General features: G+C 40.8%; 2 protein-coding genes across 11 annotated transcripts in view; one reads left to right on the top strand and one right to left on the bottom strand.

Moving 5' to 3' along the window:
• Positions 1-5073, top strand: part of gulp1a (GULP PTB domain containing engulfment adaptor 1a) — a 74130-nt gene extending 69057 nt beyond the window's left edge. For 4 of the 9 annotated variants that reach the window (XM_044215957.1, XM_044215958.1, XM_044215965.1 and 1 more), the window contains 5 exons: positions 149-235; positions 1038-1268; positions 1471-1609; positions 1837-1931; positions 4264-5073. In XM_044215957.1, the coding sequence (XP_044071892.1) occupies positions 149-235; positions 1038-1268; positions 1471-1609; positions 1837-1931; positions 4264-4335 (624 nt within the window). In that variant the 3' untranslated portion in view covers positions 4336-5073. Of the gene's footprint in view, positions 1-148; positions 236-1037; positions 1269-1470; positions 1610-1836; positions 1932-3475; positions 3487-4263 lie in introns of all 9 variants that reach the window. The other 5 variants (XM_044215959.1, XM_044215960.1, XM_044215961.1 and 2 more) reach the window with 3 other exon arrangements.
• A 1039-nt stretch (positions 5074-6112) lies between these two features.
• col5a2a (collagen, type V, alpha 2a) overlaps positions 6113-16719 on the bottom strand; it is a 42430-nt gene continuing 31823 nt past the window's right edge. For both annotated transcript variants that reach the window (XM_044215955.1, XM_044215956.1), the window contains exons 36-54: positions 16599-16652; positions 16249-16302; positions 16103-16156; positions 15852-15959; positions 15484-15537; positions 15178-15231; positions 14337-14498; positions 13757-13864; positions 13436-13543; positions 13282-13335; positions 13094-13201; positions 12761-12814; positions 12479-12586; positions 10814-10867; positions 10513-10620; positions 9936-10245; positions 9364-9545; positions 8824-9066; positions 6113-7679 (exon numbers count right to left, since the gene is read on the bottom strand). In XM_044215955.1, coding sequence (XP_044071890.1) covers positions 7533-7679; positions 8824-9066; positions 9364-9545; positions 9936-10245; positions 10513-10620; positions 10814-10867; positions 12479-12586; positions 12761-12814; positions 13094-13201; positions 13282-13335; positions 13436-13543; positions 13757-13864; positions 14337-14498; positions 15178-15231; positions 15484-15537; positions 15852-15959; positions 16103-16156; positions 16249-16302; positions 16599-16652 — 2124 coding nt within the window. In that variant the 3' untranslated portion in view covers positions 6113-7532. The remainder of the gene's footprint in view (positions 7680-8823; positions 9067-9363; positions 9546-9935; positions 10246-10512; positions 10621-10813; positions 10868-12478; positions 12587-12760; positions 12815-13093; positions 13202-13281; positions 13336-13435; positions 13544-13756; positions 13865-14336; positions 14499-15177; positions 15232-15483; positions 15538-15851; positions 15960-16102; positions 16157-16248; positions 16303-16598; positions 16653-16719) is intronic.

Raw genomic sequence — 16719 nt, 5'->3', positions numbered from 1 at the left:
AAAAAATTGTGCCCACGCCAACCTAATGCATAATTGTATGATCATTTCTGTAAAACTCGGCTGTTTCAATATCAGACGCCATACTGCAGTTCATGCTTTCATTTACTGTGGCTTCTAAAATGACTGAACTGCTCTTGTTTTTATGCAGATTCAAGAACTGGAAACAGAAAACTCTGAGCTAAAGAAACAGCTTCAAGATCTAGAAGAACAGCTGATGATAGCTCACGTGCCACCAGTAAGGAGAAACTGCACCGACACACACCTCTTCAGATTAGAGACTGAACAAAATTTGAATTTTACATATAAAAGCAAATCTTTGTAACTTTTTTTCTGAACAGCAGCCACTGTGGCCACAAGTAAGGGAAAGTGTTATATGCTTAAATGTAGGGCAACCGTAACACAAGTAGAGAGTCAAAGTCAGCAAACTGGCTAATATCTGCTACATAGCAATATATCCCTAAACATTAGCTAACATAAGCTACTGGTCATACCAGACCAAGTAAGGCTGTAGCTGCAAAATGTTGTGTATGAATATAACTTTTTTATTTCTAAGACTGAGATTGGGTTATTTCTATTTCAAAAGTCACATAGTCTTGCTTTAACCGCAATGTCTGCAGACAAACTAAAACAGCTTCCCAGTGTAATGTGACTCAAATCATTTGGGATTCAAATGTTCCACATCAGCCAAAGGTACACAACCAAGACCGTCTTTTAATTACGAAAGTTGATCAAATTGAAGTTTGGAAATTTTTGAAGTATAAGTCCAGCTGGGTTTGTTGATATCGCTCCTGTGATTAAATGCACGTTCAGAATGACCAAACCTATCTGGAGGGAGTCGGTGGGGGCCTAAGCAAAGCAAAGCAATTACACACCTGAATGGTCTGATGAGGAATGTGATACATTCACCATCTAATTGGGCCAAATGCCTGCACTTGTGACAGCCTCCTGTGAATGCAATTACCCACACCTCTCCTACTCTGCAAGACTGAATAATATTGTCCCTCTCTGGTCATTTTCTGTCTGCGATCTTTTCTCAGCCACTGCACATAAACGCAGCTAATGAAACGTACATGCTGCAGAGGCCCTCCTCTCTCTTCTGGTGTCACAGCATCAAGTCGCTCTCCTGCCTGGAAATCTCCTCTGTCACGCTCACTCCTATGAGCTCGCCGGAGTCCAACTTGTCCGCCGGGCTACTAACTCCTCCGCCTGCCAAACCCGCTGTCCTTCCTCCTAAGCCTACCGAGGGATGCAGCATCCCGCGGCCTCGCGTAAACACCCTACGCTTTTTCTTTCTTTCTGCTCTGTGCGTTGTCACTGTCCCTGAGGCCTAAGTATCGCCTGCTTTTGTCTGTCTTTTGCTTTTTCTGCTTCTTCTCTTGCTTTTGTATAAAAATAGCTGTGTCGTTTGCCTGTGTGCAAACTTACACAAGTCTGACCTTGGCTTAATCATTTCCACGACTTGATATACAGGCAGGGAGTATCTCCATGAAACCACAGTCTACAGACGTTTTCGACATGGTTCCCTTCTCCCCTGTGACACCGCTGGTTCCCACAATGGCCAGCAACGGCTGCCCACCGCCACCACCGACCACATTGCCACCAGATATAAGTGAGTAGTTACTGCATCACTTCCTCATCGTAAGATTTACAGATTTTAAATAGTTCTGTCCTGCAAGATTTATTCTGCTGAACTGAAGGATTGTGGCTGTTAAAAATACACTTGGTTTTTGTTGAAATATTTGTAGCATAATACAAAGAAGACATTACTTCACTGTCTGGTGAAGCTGTTTTTCCTTTTCAGTCAGTGCGATGTGTATCTGCTGTCTGTGTTTGTAGGGAAAGACCTGTTTGGTGCTGAGCCATTTGATCCATTCACCTGCGGGGCAGCTGACTTCCCTCCAGATATTCAGTCAAAGCTGGATGAGATGCAGGTGAGCGCCGGTCTGTGTCTGATCCCTCCACATTGTGTTTTAAAGACCTGCATGGAGGCTGGTTCAACTGTGAAACCCAGGTCTCCTGCCTGTCTTATTATCAGTATCAGCACTTTGAAGATTTTCTCTTGTTTATATGAACAAAGGCTTTGTGCATCATGCTGAATCATTTCTGGACAGTTTGGTTCTTAGTGGCCTGTTGTGGACTGCAAGCGAGCTCCAGTACCATTTATTAACATTATGAAATGTTAAAATAGATCAAGTTTGTCATACTGTTAAGTAAAACAAGCAGATGTGAGGGATTACCTCATCTATATTCCCGTTTATTCCTTTCAGAAAAAGCTGAGCACAATAAGATTTTAATGAAACTCAGTGGTGAATATGACTCACTTCTTTATTTGGATTTATCAGGGACATGAAACCAGTTACACATTAATTTAGGAATGCATTAATAAAAAGTCCTGTGTGTCACTCAGTTCTGCTGTCATGTCCCTTTATGCATTTCAGTGGAGTGAAAACAACTGAAAATGTCCTAATATGTTTATATGTAACTGTATTTGTGGTCTGAGTTTAACATTTTATTCACTATTCAGAAATAAATTTGACGATTGTGGCTTTTCAGAAATGACACATTATCATTAGCTCCTGCTATCTGGAAGTATGGAGAAAAGGTCAATCAGCAGTGTTTCACTAGGGGCCATATTGTATTGCTTTCTTTAGAGGCATCAGATATAATTGCTGACACTCAGTGTTTCTCACTGTGGGGGACGCGGAGTAGGGAGTACGAGGGTAGGGACTGGATACTAACCGTCACCATGGTTCCCATTGTTTTCATTTATCAGAAGAAACGTAACATATTGAAGACACAACAAGTGTTCTTCAAACGACAACAGTAAAGTGTGTCTGGAGAGTTTTAACCCTTCTCTTTAGAAACTTCATTTAGTGAGGAATGTGAACACTCAGCAGTACGTTCATTCGACTCATCGTTTGAAGTCACAAGACTTCATGTTATAAAATAGTCTGAAAATGAAAAATAAAACCTTTTGACCTCACCTGAAATTAATAAAATGTTCTAATTATTAATAGAAGATTAGTTGATTCCACTAAATTCCTTTATGATGTTTTACAGTGTACGCATTTCCCAATGTTGTTAATGGTTGAGAACAATAAAGTGGGTTTGCAGTAGTATTAGAAAGTATAAATAAGAAGCATTTTTCTCTGCTTCCAAAGGGGGTATGAGAGAAGGTTTGAGAAGCTCCGCTGTAGCTTGAGTTGCCATATCCACAGCAGTCATCCTCTGTGGGTCTGTGTAAAGCATAAACTTACAAGGTTTTGAATTACAGTATGAATAGAAAATAATAACTACTGGAACTGAAAGTGATTCTGTTTGCAAAATAACTGCTGAGTTTTAGCAAGGAATTGCCAGTAGGAGGCAATGTTGCACTGACACACTTGTTTTTAGTGCACTAAGAACTTTTCCTTTAATTTCTTCTGCTTCTTAATTATTAACAACTGAATTCATCTCTTGTCCTTTCCACTTGTAGCGTCAGAGATGGTTTGTACTCTTTGCCCTGAGCTAGCTGTCTGTGCCGTGACTGGTTGTGTCTTTTGTCTTGCATGCTTTGGATGTGGGATGTTGCACGCTCTCACAAAGCCAGTGTGATGTAACTTTTTCATCTTCTCTGAAACCTTCGTCGTTCTCTCAGTAGATATACAGTATGTTGTGTTCAGGCCTCCATCTGTTTTCTCAGCTCTCTTGCTCTGTAGTTGATGAGCTGCTCTTGCCTCAGACTGTGGCTTATTAACGTGAGCGAACACACACTTTATATGCTCTAAAGTGATGTTGATTTTCAGGAAATAATTGCTTGGAAGTATGCTTTCGTTTTTGGAGCCGATGTCACATTTGATATCAAATTGTGCATCTATATAAAAGAGCACATTAAAACAATTACAAGCACAATTTGGCTACATTTTCACCAGATATTTGCAGTTTGCAAAATAAAATTGCTTTTTAATATTTCATCTAAGATAAATGAGTTTCACCAGTGCTTCTCCCATCAAGATGCATGCCGTGTTGTTTCTCCTTGAGTTTATGATCTTGCACATAACTCATGACCAAGCATGACGGAGCAACAGTGTTTTAATCTCTGTTTTGTTTAGCGTTTCATTCTCTTTTACGTCCAGAGCTTTATAGACTTCTTCCCATTGGCTCTAATCTAAACATTACTCTGACTTCCTGTTATCAACAAAGTTGGGACATGTAATCTGGCAGAGACCATATCGGCGTACGAGGTCACTGAACGTCACAGCTGTTCTCTGGCTTGTCTTCCAGGAGGGGTTCAAAATGGGACTAACCTTAGAGGGCACCGTCTTCTCTCTGGACCCGCTAGACAGCCGCTGCTGATGCCAAGAAGATGCTCTTTGTCGCGTACTTTTAACTCGTTTGTATGAAGAAGTGCCAAAATCCACTCCACGGTTGAGTCAAGATGTCACAGTTTTCATCTTGAGGTTTATATGCATTTGCATTTAGATTGGTTTTTCGATATTTCAAGGTAAACTCAGATCCATTGTAGAAAAGAACTATTTTTGTAAAAAAAAAAACTTATGGAAGGAGTAGTTTTGAGTACCTTTGCTTGCACAGGCATTGAGAGATGTAAATAGTTGAATATGTCCAATGGTACACAGAATTTTCATATGAGACAGTTTGTTGTATGCACCATTTGAATTCTGTATTGTTAACACATTCCTGTTTGTATGCCAAACACAAGAAGAAAATAAATGGAATCTGTATCATTAACACAGCTTGCCCGTAACATCACAAAGCTTATTTTACTCAACATTAATTCACACATTATGTAGTTCATTAATGGAGTCTGATTTTTTTTGGCTTACTGACCTTTCCACATTGAGTTGTTGTTTGTTTGTTGTTGTTGTTTTTTTTAATTCACAAGTTTGAGTTGCCATTTCAGTATTTACTTGTCATATTTTTGTCATCATTGTAGTCGCCTCTTTTCTTGCACCAGAAGGCACTTTTTTTGGACAGCCTCTGTCCATATACAGTAGTATTCCCATTATCTTACTTTTGGTTGCATTGACTTTGCTGTTACAGTTATTAAAGAAAATTTTACTGCAAAAAATGCTACTCATGGATTCTGTCATTTAATATTATTTGCTTGACTTTATTGAGCTGTTGTGTATAGTTTTTGTGTTCGAAATGTTTTCTCTTCACTTCAAAGATTTTATCATGAACCACGCCGCTAGCATGGCTCAATCCACCACTTTGGTCCCCACTGAAAAATCTCCATGGCCAGGAAATTTTGTACATTTGACATTCATGGTTGCCAGAGGATGAATCCTACTTTCCTCTGGCGTCACCAGCAGGTCAAAGCTTTCACTTAGTCTGTGAAATAGCTTAATATCTACCGGATGGATTGGCACAACGGTTTGTTCACACATTCTTGGTTCCCAGATGAGGAATCCTGATGGCCGGGCTGATCCTCGGACTTTTCCTCCATGAGCATGACATTATTTGGTTCTGTTTGAAATATCCATACAACTGTTGGGTGTATTGCTATGAAATGTGTTGCGGACATTTGCTGGTATGTGGTATGTTCACCACAGGATGAATTGTGATAACTTTGGTGATCCCCTGACTTTTCATCTAGTGCCATGATCAGGTCAAAATTGACATTTTTCCAATACTTTGGTTTACGACCAAATACTTACTTCCCATGTTCGCATTCCTTTGTGTTTAGTGCTAAATAGCTAATGTTAGCATGCTAACACGCTAAACTGCAAATATTACCTGCTAAATATCAACATGTTAACATTGTCATTGTGAGCATGTTAGCATGCAGACCTTTGCATTTAGTTCAGAGCATTTAGTTCAGGCCTATAGTCTCGCAGAGGTAGAGTCTTAGTCTTGCTGTAGATTCTTGTGTGATTTGTAATGTTGAAGACGTTTCGGGAGCAGCATCACTCTGCCGCTGCCCTACTTCTTCAGTTACAGTTACATCTCTGTTCAATTTGTTATCCGACGTCACATTTTCTTACCTTTTATCTCTGATTTTCTGTGTTTTTTGCCTCAGGATTTCACACACTCTTGAGGCTGAAATTCTATTACGCTACAAAGTTTTTAAAAGGACCAAATGAACTCTTCTGAGACAAGAACAGGCAGAGAGAAGTATTTTCAATATTTATTTTCAAAGGATGAAACGCATCTGCTTCCAGTGTGGAAAGCTCATTCCTCCTCCTCCTCCTCCTCTCTGCCTTTGGGGTGTTAGCAGGCAGTCAAGCCCTGCAAATGTTACAAATCTATAATAAATATACTCAAATATGAACCAAATGGTCACAATAGAATTACTTGAAGGCACATTCATGAAAATTTAAAACAAACAGCTTACATTTGAAACAACTGTGAATGTTAAATACATAAATGTTTTTTTAAACTACAAAATAGGTCTAAAAATGAGTTTGTGTGCAAAATGACAAGCGTAAAGGACCTAACTACACCTGAATTAATATGACAAGAGCTTGGGGGGATTAACAAGCATTTAATTTGTTGCATAGCAAGAAATACAAAGCAAACAGGCACTCACAGCCACCTTATTCTATAAAACTGATTATAAAAAGGATTTCAAGAGCATATAAGTCCAAGAAACTGAAAAGGGGGAACTGACATGCATAAAAATAGAATATTCTGTGCTACCTTTTACTGTATGATATTGAAATTGAAGGGGGAAAAAATGTTACAAATCACCACACACCACTCATGCAACACACCATTCATCTCTCCATCGTTGACAGAAAGATCTTTATTGGTATCCCCAAACCCTGCCCTGTACCGCGCAGCCTGGAGAAGTGCACAAGGATCACACTACTTACAAACAGCACCTGTAAAAAAAAATTTACATGTAGTGTCATTGTTTCTCAGTTTCGGTGACGAGGTAGCTAACACTGAGGAATCGACAGTCTTAATGTGTCTTTAATGTTCTGCATGGTCGGTACAAAGTTTAAAATAACTGGATACAGACATTGGTTCATCGAAACTGTCTTGAGAAAATACCTGCACCGGTGAACGCACCATCGGCTGTATTTGTTTCCTCAATAGCACCACAATGTTGTTTTATATTCAGACATTTAAAACAAAAAATTATTAGACAAATCTGTAAAAAATAGTAGTGGAGGGACAACATTTGACGTAACTTCAGCTGGATCTTTCTGGGCCTATAAACAGCAGTTATAGTTACCATTTTAAAGCTTTCATATTCATTCATCTTTGGCAATGTTGTTTTGTGAAATAAAATTAAAGGGTAAGATCTTTGGACAAACTACACCATAGCGAGCCTCTTGAAGCTTGAAGTCAAACATGTACAAGAAGACAGAGGAATGATTCTGATTTTTACCAATTTTAAGTAAATTCCAAACATTCATTCTAACTTACAAATCTTCGATGTCTTGAACTGGGTTGAAAGGCACAATAAATATCTTGCCACAGGGCCAGAATAGTCCTCAGTACTCGTATGTACAACACGGCTGATCGTCGTCAGCTGTCAGTTCAATAGTCTCAGGATTCTCCTCGACGCATCCCTGCTGATGATTTTACAAGAAGCACACAGCCCCGATATCGACACCGAACTCTTGATTTGGGCCACCAATGTCCACAGGGGCAATATCCACAATAGGAAGTCTTGCTGTTTTCTGTGTCCTGTACTCAAACACTGTCTTGCCCCAGTTGCCATTTGCTTGCTGTAAAAGATAGACAAATAGATGTTCAGTGACTAACTTAATTTTCCTCTACAATGAAGAGCATTACATCGCAATGAAATGGTATACAGTATTTTACTGACTTTGTCCTGTGCTTACATGCATCTGGATGCTGCTTTACTGTATTAATCTCATCTGGACACTGACTTCAGAAATGAATTTTCTTTGCATAGTGACTGTAGACATTCAGCATTTGTTTTATATTTTTCTTATATGCCATATATCCCATTAAAAGACCAAAACCAACAATGAATGTATCTACTAACAAGTATTGTGTGTGTATCAAAGCCTGATATGTCTTCTTCCTCTGAGCTATAGAGCTCCATTGTTGTCCAAAAACTATTAAAACCACATCAGTGAACCACACTGTTGCACTGGCTGACATGTTCCTTCATCACCATGAACACACACACTGTAGTTTATTTTGACTCAATCCCACATACACCGTCCTGCTGCTGGAAATACACACTACAGTACCAAATGTGGATATCTGGCTCCTTAGCTGCTAAATGCACTACTGTGTTCACCAGCTAGTCGCCAACTTTGTCTGTCTGCCGTTTGCTGCAGAGCAGGCAGTGTACAGTGAGTTTATCTGAAAACTAGCTGCCTGCCTGAAGTGAACTGAATTGAACTGAATTACACTGGCTGGAAACAATGCTATTGAGAGCGGTGAGAGTGAACCAAAACGGTAACGTAGTGGGCCATAAAATGAAAACAATTAGCTAAAAGATGCCAAATGTGCTGTAGAGCTAGAAGAATGAGGTGATAATTCTCGGTGGGTTTTTCAGTACAAGTGACCCCTTTGACATTACACAGAGTCATTTCATCCATTATTAATATATAAATACTGATAGAGCAGCTTTGTTGGCCAAAAACTGCTGCACCCTGCTCTTTTAGGAAATAACTTCGCCTTTAAAAAAAATATCAAACTGTATATTTTTCTAAAGATTTACGTCTCAGAAGGTACTGAGGGACGGACTAACTCATTGTTGGTTTTGTTCATTTCAAGGGATTTGAGAACAGGAAAAATATAGCATAATGCCAGCCTTATAGTATCCATCGATACAGGTAATAATTAATGAATATGTGAAAAGAGCAAAGCAGCTGTTGAAATGTGGGAACTCACTGAGCAGGAGTCCTCCACCACTGTGTATCTGAACCGGTTGTTTCCCTCTGCTTTGAGCTCCAGATCGTTGGAGCCCTTGAGGATTACAGCTTTCTTATAGTTGCCCGTCTTCTCGTCCTTATAGCCCACAGAGTTCTTGCAGTGGTAGGTGATGGTCTGGGATGCCTCTTTGGAGAGCAGGCGGATGAAAGTCATCTGAACTGTGACGGAGTTTGCCGACTGATCTTTGTTGCCATAAGCGAACTAGAGAAATAAATAAAGCATTCAATACAGAGCCTCTCAAAAATCCATCAGACCAAGATACACCTCTAAAAATACAACATGAGGTTTTCCACTACTTTTGCCCCAAATTTTCATTGTTCTGCTGCTTTTTGAGCACAACTTTCTCATTCAGTCTGTAGTTGTCTTAATGTTCCAATTGCAAGAACATATTCTTTACGAGAGTCGTTTTTCTATGAAGTCTTTAACAACTTCACTGTGCCTTTGCTGTACACAGCCCTGCTTCCCTCTCTCTCCCACCATCAAAATATAACTGCTCACATGTGTTCCACTGTTGATGTCAGCTCCGAACCACACAGGTTTGTTCCTGGAAGAGCTCCACCACACTTTACGAGGTATGCTGGTCGGGTTGGCAGAGATGCAGGTCTCTCCGGTGTCCATGTTGCAGTGCACTTTGATGGCGTCCTCCACACTGCCTTGGTTTGGATCCACCCAGTACTCACCTACACAACAAAATGTTCAGGATGTGGTACTCTGAATTTTGGACATGTAGCTTTTGACCACATCGTTGATTTATTCTACAGCTGCCGTGACTGCATCGGTGAAATAAATCAGTTATATTGCATGTAAGCAGGTTTAGTTCACAGTTCAGAAGCATCATGCCCTGACGATATTTCTAGATTTATTAAGTTAAAGAGAAGCACTGGGAAGAAGAACAGGAAAAATAACAGCTAAAATAAGGATGTCATTAAAATTCTTATTGCACACCATAGAAGACTGATCACTCCTAATGCGTGTATGTGAGTTCTGTTTTGTACATATAGGGGCCTCTTGCTGCAGTGTAAACTCTTCCCAAACACTCTTCTCCCACAGTGATTTTCACTGACACTCACCACTCTTCTTCATGGGGTAGCATCTCTTCAGGTCGTCACAGGTCCTGGCAGGATGTTTCCTGCTGCCGTCAGGGCTCTTCATGCTGTTGATCTGGCTGCTGAGGGCCTTCAGGGTGGCCTGAACACCGGGGTCCACGGGCACTATAGTGGAGGAGTTGCTGTTGGGCACAGCCTCGTCCTCGCTGAACTCAGGAGGAGGGGGAGGGCCGTCGTCGTAATCCTGAGGGCCGCCAAAGAGGTCATCCATAGCAGCCATGGGAGGTCCCGGAGGACCAGGGGGGCCTGCGGGTCCAGGCTCTCCTGGAGGACCCTGTGGATTTAGAAATAGTAGGGTATTTTACTTTTATTTATATGTGTAGTTTTTAGTGTTTTTATTTACTGCCCAAAACTATGTACAGACAATAACAAGATACTTTAAGCAGAGCCTTGTTCCTTACTTACCGAACATCTGTTGAAAAGATGTTTACTTTAATGACCTTTGCTGGCTATTTTTTAACAAAATTTGCTGCAATCTTTTTATTAGTTCAACTCACATACTGTAAAGTAAGAACGTCCTCTCTGTATAATGAGACAATACCTCTGGTCCAATTTCTCCACTGACTCCACGAGTTCCAGGAGGTCCCATCGGTCCTGGCTGTCCAATGTATCCTTCCTTTCCAGGAGGCCCAATAGGTCCAGGAGGCCCCTGAATCATATTCCAGTAAAGACAGTTAGCCCCTAGAGCCTGAACACTAAGAGTTTGATTCCAAAATGAATGCTGGCATAAAACTAATATGTATAATGTGTTTGCTCCATGACAAACCCATTATATTATTACAAAAGATGAAATTCAGGAAACCATGTTTTCCATCTGAAACAAATGGAACTGTAGCATTTACCCTCGCCCCACTTGGTCCAACGATTCCCGGAGCTCCCTGCTCACCAGTTGTACCCTAAAAGCAAAAGGAGAATATTCATTAGTCTCTTTTTATACATATCATTTACACATTAAAGTTTTCCCAGAATGCACACAATGCACAGGTGCACCTGCACTTGATGACTATGACCCATTGGATGATACTCAAACTTCCATGTTGGTAACTGCCCCATACAGTAGAAGACTGCTGCAACAGATTCTGATTCCTGCTTATGTTTATGTTCTATATTACACAGTGTATATTTTCAGATGCATTTTCAGAAACTAAAGACCCAGTTTTGAGAATAGGTGACAAAAACACCCGTGTTCCAGTTTGCAAGACAGCGAATGCGTGCTCCAAAAAGTGGTGTGTTCAAAACTCTACCGGCAATCAACCAAATTACACAGTGGCCCTTAAAACCAGTTTTCTGAATGAGCGTCATCCTCTGAGTGATGAACACAAACCTTTCTGCCAAAGTCTGAATCCTGAATCAGGATTTAGCAATACCTAAATCAAAATGAGATGACAGTTGTGGGGTTGTGTTCTGATGTTGGCAGCACTGTCAGTCCAAATTGATCAAACCACACCCACACAGTCCTGATGAAGCAGATTAGCTGAGTTTTAATGTTTTATTTTTAGCTTAATATTTTTTTTCTGAACTTCAAGTTTAATTGTTGCTTATTTAGTCAGGAATCTTTCATGTTAAAGAAACACAGGATTTGAAATGAGGTTTTCAGGGGCTTTAAAAGTGAAAATTGCTACAGCAAAAAAGCAACACAGATCACCAAATCACACCTGCAGTCATTTATGGTGATAAAAATAAAATTAACAAAATATTTTAGGCAGTCCGTTCACTGCTCCTCCAGCCGTAGATTTTCATCCACATCACATCTCCTGTAACACTGTCCATGTTCAGACTCCATTTATCAAACAGCTTTGATAACCCAACCTTGGCATGCCTGCAGTGATGTCCTCAATCAGAATTACCTGGACATGAGATTTGTGCTTCTAAACTTTCTATTACAGTGCTTAATAAAGAAATGACAGGATGAATATGTTGAAATCTAGACTATGAATTGAATTGGATTGTTTTGGAGCCTCTCCTGAACTGCTGCACTACAGTCTGATGTGACTCCACAATTTCCAGTACGATACTGTAACAAAGTTGGACGACCGTTGTCCTCCCATAAAATGTCCGACCTTACACTCACACACTCCCGCATCTCTCAGCTGCATTTCCCGCTCTCTCTGCTTCAGTTGTTATGACACAGTAACAGCAGGTGACCAACCTAGAGTGTCCCTTCACACTCATTACAGAGTCGTTGTGAATGAGCCAACACAGCAGAAGCAGATTTCTCTATTAGGAACTAGACTGAGACGGTGTCTCTCGGTGTCGGCACTTGTGTTGGATGCACTGCATTATAGTTTGTGAAAAGTTTAGAAAACTCTGTTAAAAGAACCAGAAACCATTAAATGTTTTGATCACTGCCCCACTGCATTTGCATTTTAGAAGATAGCTGGCAAAAATGAATCCGAACAATGGAGTAAAACTGTGACTGTATACACAGGGTGTGTTAGGAGTACTGAGAGGAAACCAGGCTGAGATGAGTCAGCACAATCAGATTACTGAGCACCACTTTAACTTACTGGAGGTCCAGGAAGACCCTGCAAACCAGTGAAGCCTCGATGTCCCTTCTGCCCTCTCTCTCCATGATCACCAAGGTCACCCTTATCTCCTCTTGGTCCTTGGGGTCCCTGAATTAAAAATATTTAACACATTTCATGATTGTTTAGAAATGGGGAAGTTTGCATTGTGCTTCTGGGCTTATATCAACTGTAATCTTCATCAAAATCTATCAGAATCTACAATACATCTAGTGTACGTTAGTGTAGTGTATAACCACAAGATGTTCTTGGTTGGTAACTCACCACTAATCCTCTCTTTCCAGCCGAGCCAGGTGGACCAACAGGTCCTCTTGAGCCCTGCAAATGAGTGAAACCATTAGAACCACAAACCTCTGCCAGCACTGAAAAAACTCTCCAACTCCTTGTTAAACCCTTGTTATAACACATCATTCCTATCACTTCACATTAACTTCATTCATGCTCCAACATGCCCTCTGGGCTTGAATCAAATCATGTGTTCTTAGTGCATGTGCAAATCTGTTGTTACAGTCTTGTATCCTGCTGATGAACTGACAGACAAACTAACACACAGAACAGAAACTTGTAGGACAAACCGAGGTGAAAAAGTCCACTTACAGCTTCTCCTCTCCTTCCAGCATCACCGGGTGCACCAACAGGACCTGGAGAGCCAGGAAGTCCCTGAGGACCAACCAAACCTTCTGGACCAGCATCTCCTCTGTCTCCCTAGAAAAGCAACAGCCATCAGTCACTTGCAATATGTAAAACAACACACAGGTCACATTTTCATTCTCTTTGTCTCTTACCCTTTGTCCAAGAACACCATCTTTGCCTGGTGGTCCATCAGATCCTGCAGGGCCCTGAGGACCAGACAGAAAGCATTAAAGCAACTGTAAATGTTAGAGACACGCTGGGGTAATATCATTTGAGAACCACAACCAATTTAGAACTTGTACTTACATCAGGACCAGGATCACCACGAGGTCCGTTGGCACCAGGAGAACCAACTGGACCTGGAGGGCCTTTATCTCCAGGTGTTCCTGTGGATCCCTGTTTTCCTGGTGGACCCTAAAAAAAAGAAACAGGCAACTCACAAAGCAGCATTAAAAGGGCCATTCCACGTAACACATACTAATCAAAATACATATCAGCTATACGCTGTAGAAGCACTGGAATTAAGAAGTTACAGGTTTAGTACGATTCATGTTCAAACTCATTCTTGTAGATGACATGAAGAAAGAAGCTCATGTGCAGTAGAATCAGGACTTAAATGATACAGACCCCAGGTCCTGGAAGGCCTGGCATCCCGCGCTCTCCTCTCTGACCAGGTAGGCCCACAATGCCTCTCTGTCCTGTAGTTCCAGCTGGACCTGGAGGACCATCAGGACCCTAAAGCCGACAACAACACACACAGAACATTTAGATTAAATACTGAGGGAGATCTCTGTGTATCCCATCTTGATGTAATATGTCTGGTTGGCAATAACACCGCATTGGCCAACAACCATACAACTTATTTCGAATCAATTTGGGTTATGATCAGACACCTAAATTAACAAAGTGTGCTGGGAACAATAAAAAAGCAATATAAGTTTAATTGAAGCACTTTTTCCTTTTTTCATTATAACTTTGTTGTTTTACATTGTTTTACCACAATAACTACAGAGAAATATGTGGGTTTGATCAATTCGAATGTTATTACTATGAAGGACAAATTGCAATTTTACCGAACCCTAAAGTAGCTACAACAGACACTGATTTCTTACACTATGCTACTTTAGAAATTTTTATTTGTGGTTTAGGTGTAAGATAATCTGGATGAAACTGGCAGCTAAAATGTAATGTCACAAAATCAGTTTACCGTGGGTCCATCTTCTCCAGAGTCCCCTTTGTCTCCTGGGCTGCCAGGTGGTCCTGCTGGTCCTCGCTCTCCTTGTCTTCCAGGGGGTCCATGGTCTCCACGAAGACCAGCAGGACCCTCTTTCCCAGGAGGTCCAAGAGGTCCAGGTTCTCCAACTGGACCCTGGCAGGAATAGAAGTGTTCATGAGATGAGATGCATGTAGTTGTATAGCATTAAGGTCTCAGCATGTTTCAAACAAACTAGTTCATACATATCAAAGCAAAAGTGTTTATGCACACCTGTGCACACCTGGCCATGTGCTGCGTAAACTGTGTGTGATTTTTGGATTGTCTATTTTGGAAAGTCAAAAAATTGTCGGATGCAACCCTTCCCCATCCAAGGGGTTTTCAGATGCTGTTAGATGATCCAACAAGCACTTTTGAACATTTGAAAGATACTGAGGCCTCAAAGTACACATATTCGTACATACTATACAATATGTACAGTACAAAGTATTTGCATGATTAGTTACAGATGCACAGAGGCTGTGTCTTTCTTTAAGATCACTGAAGGAAATTGAAGACAGTTTTTACTTGTTTGTAAGCAGTTGCTGGTCCCAATATACTGTAGACACTGTGTCATACTTTCTATTCAATAAGTTGTCTACTTATCTATGGTTTTACAAGTTAAACAATTCAGTAGGTGCAAATGTTGTCTTCACTGTTCCATCTGTAAGGTGACTTTATCACACTCAGAGTTTATGTTGGACACTGGTGACCCTTAAAATGTTAAACTAATATGACAAATATTTCTTCCTGTTACCCTAACTGTATTTTCATGCAAACTCAGGGCAGTACTTACAGTTGGGCCTGGTGGGCCAACTCTTCCTGCAGATCCAGGGAAACCAGTGGGGCCCTGAAAGCAAAACATTATACAAGGTCCTCAGATACTGCTTTGCAAGTTTTATACCAGAATGCAATATTTACAGTTTGAAAAAATGACATGAGAGAATATAATGTTTGGAGTTATTGATCACATCAGGTGTTAAACTCTGCATAAGATGACTGAACAATCAGGAGTGACAGCCTTCCTGTGCTCATGGAATCATTTGTACTCCATCCAATTCCACCTTATCATATGACTTCTGTAATTATGAAATGATCTTACTGGTGCACCCTGTGTTCCTCTTCCGCCTTTCAGTCCAGCAACACCAACTGGCCCCTACAAAAACAACACTTTATTAGAAAAGTATATTTGCAAGAAGTGAAAGCTATCCTCTCTGGAACTTTGAAAATATACAGTGCACTACTGATAAACTGTTAAGCAGGAATTAATACACTAAAACTAATAAAACTACCAAACTTCCAAAAACTAACTACCAAACTTCCAAACTGGACCAAATAAAAGTACAGAGACGACTGATGACAGTTTCAAATATCAAGTAGTAGCCTGTGTAAAAATGCGTCAGAACAACTACTTTTAAACAAATTTGTCAAGATCATCTTTCATCCAGTATCTTTACGTGTGCAACTCACAGGAGGTCCATGAGCACCAGCCAAGCCTTGAGGTCCTGGTGATCCAGCATCTCCTTTCTGGCCTGGTTCTCCAGGCTCTCCCTTGACTCCGGGTTGGCCATCAGGACCCTGCAAAATGTTGGTAGGATTTTAAAGAATAAATCAAAACTAGTTGAATCTGTCATAATTTTTACATCACCTCCTGGAGCATCATTAAGAGCCATAAAGATTTTCTAGGGGAAAAAACAACGTGAGAATGAAAGACGACTTACAGGAGGTCCAGCAAATCCAACAGCACCGATTGGGCCAGGGTCACCTCTTGATCCCTGTCGTAGGAGATCAATTATTATATTGAAACACACTAATAATGTACACCCATTCTGTATCACCACTGTAAACAATGAGTAGGTCTACTCACTGGCATTCCTCTGGATCCTGGGGGTCCATGTGGTCCTTTGGGTCCAGGTTCTCCCTGCAAAGATGTCACAAGTTTGCTGACAATAATTTGTACAACCATTCATTGAGCCTGTGCTGTCCCATAAATCCAGCAGTTTTATGTTTGCAAAGGCAATGCAAGCCAAAGACTGTCCTTCACACGCTGGACGATGCTATCAGATGCACCCAAGAAAACAAGAAGCAGAAGGATTAACAGCATACTGGGCATCCTGGGAACTGACGCTTTCCTAAAGCAGAACTTGTCATAACCTTGAAACATCGTGATGTGAATAGCAGCCTCTTAATGTGTCAAAAAGAAAAGAAAAACTCTACCTTCTCACCACTGGGTCCAGCAGATCCTAGCGGGCCAACAGGACCTGGAGCTCCCTGTTGATAGAAAACAAATCTGGTTGGGGATCTCTGCTCATCACTGTTACCAGTAACTTGCAGTCAA

Source organism: Siniperca chuatsi, linkage group LG12, assembly GCF_020085105.1.
Source record: "Siniperca chuatsi isolate FFG_IHB_CAS linkage group LG12, ASM2008510v1, whole genome shotgun sequence".
Taxonomy (NCBI): Eukaryota; Metazoa; Chordata; class Actinopteri; order Centrarchiformes; family Sinipercidae; genus Siniperca; species Siniperca chuatsi.
The sequence above is the reverse complement of the archived record's forward strand: the minus strand, read 5'-3'. Positions and strand labels throughout refer to the sequence as shown.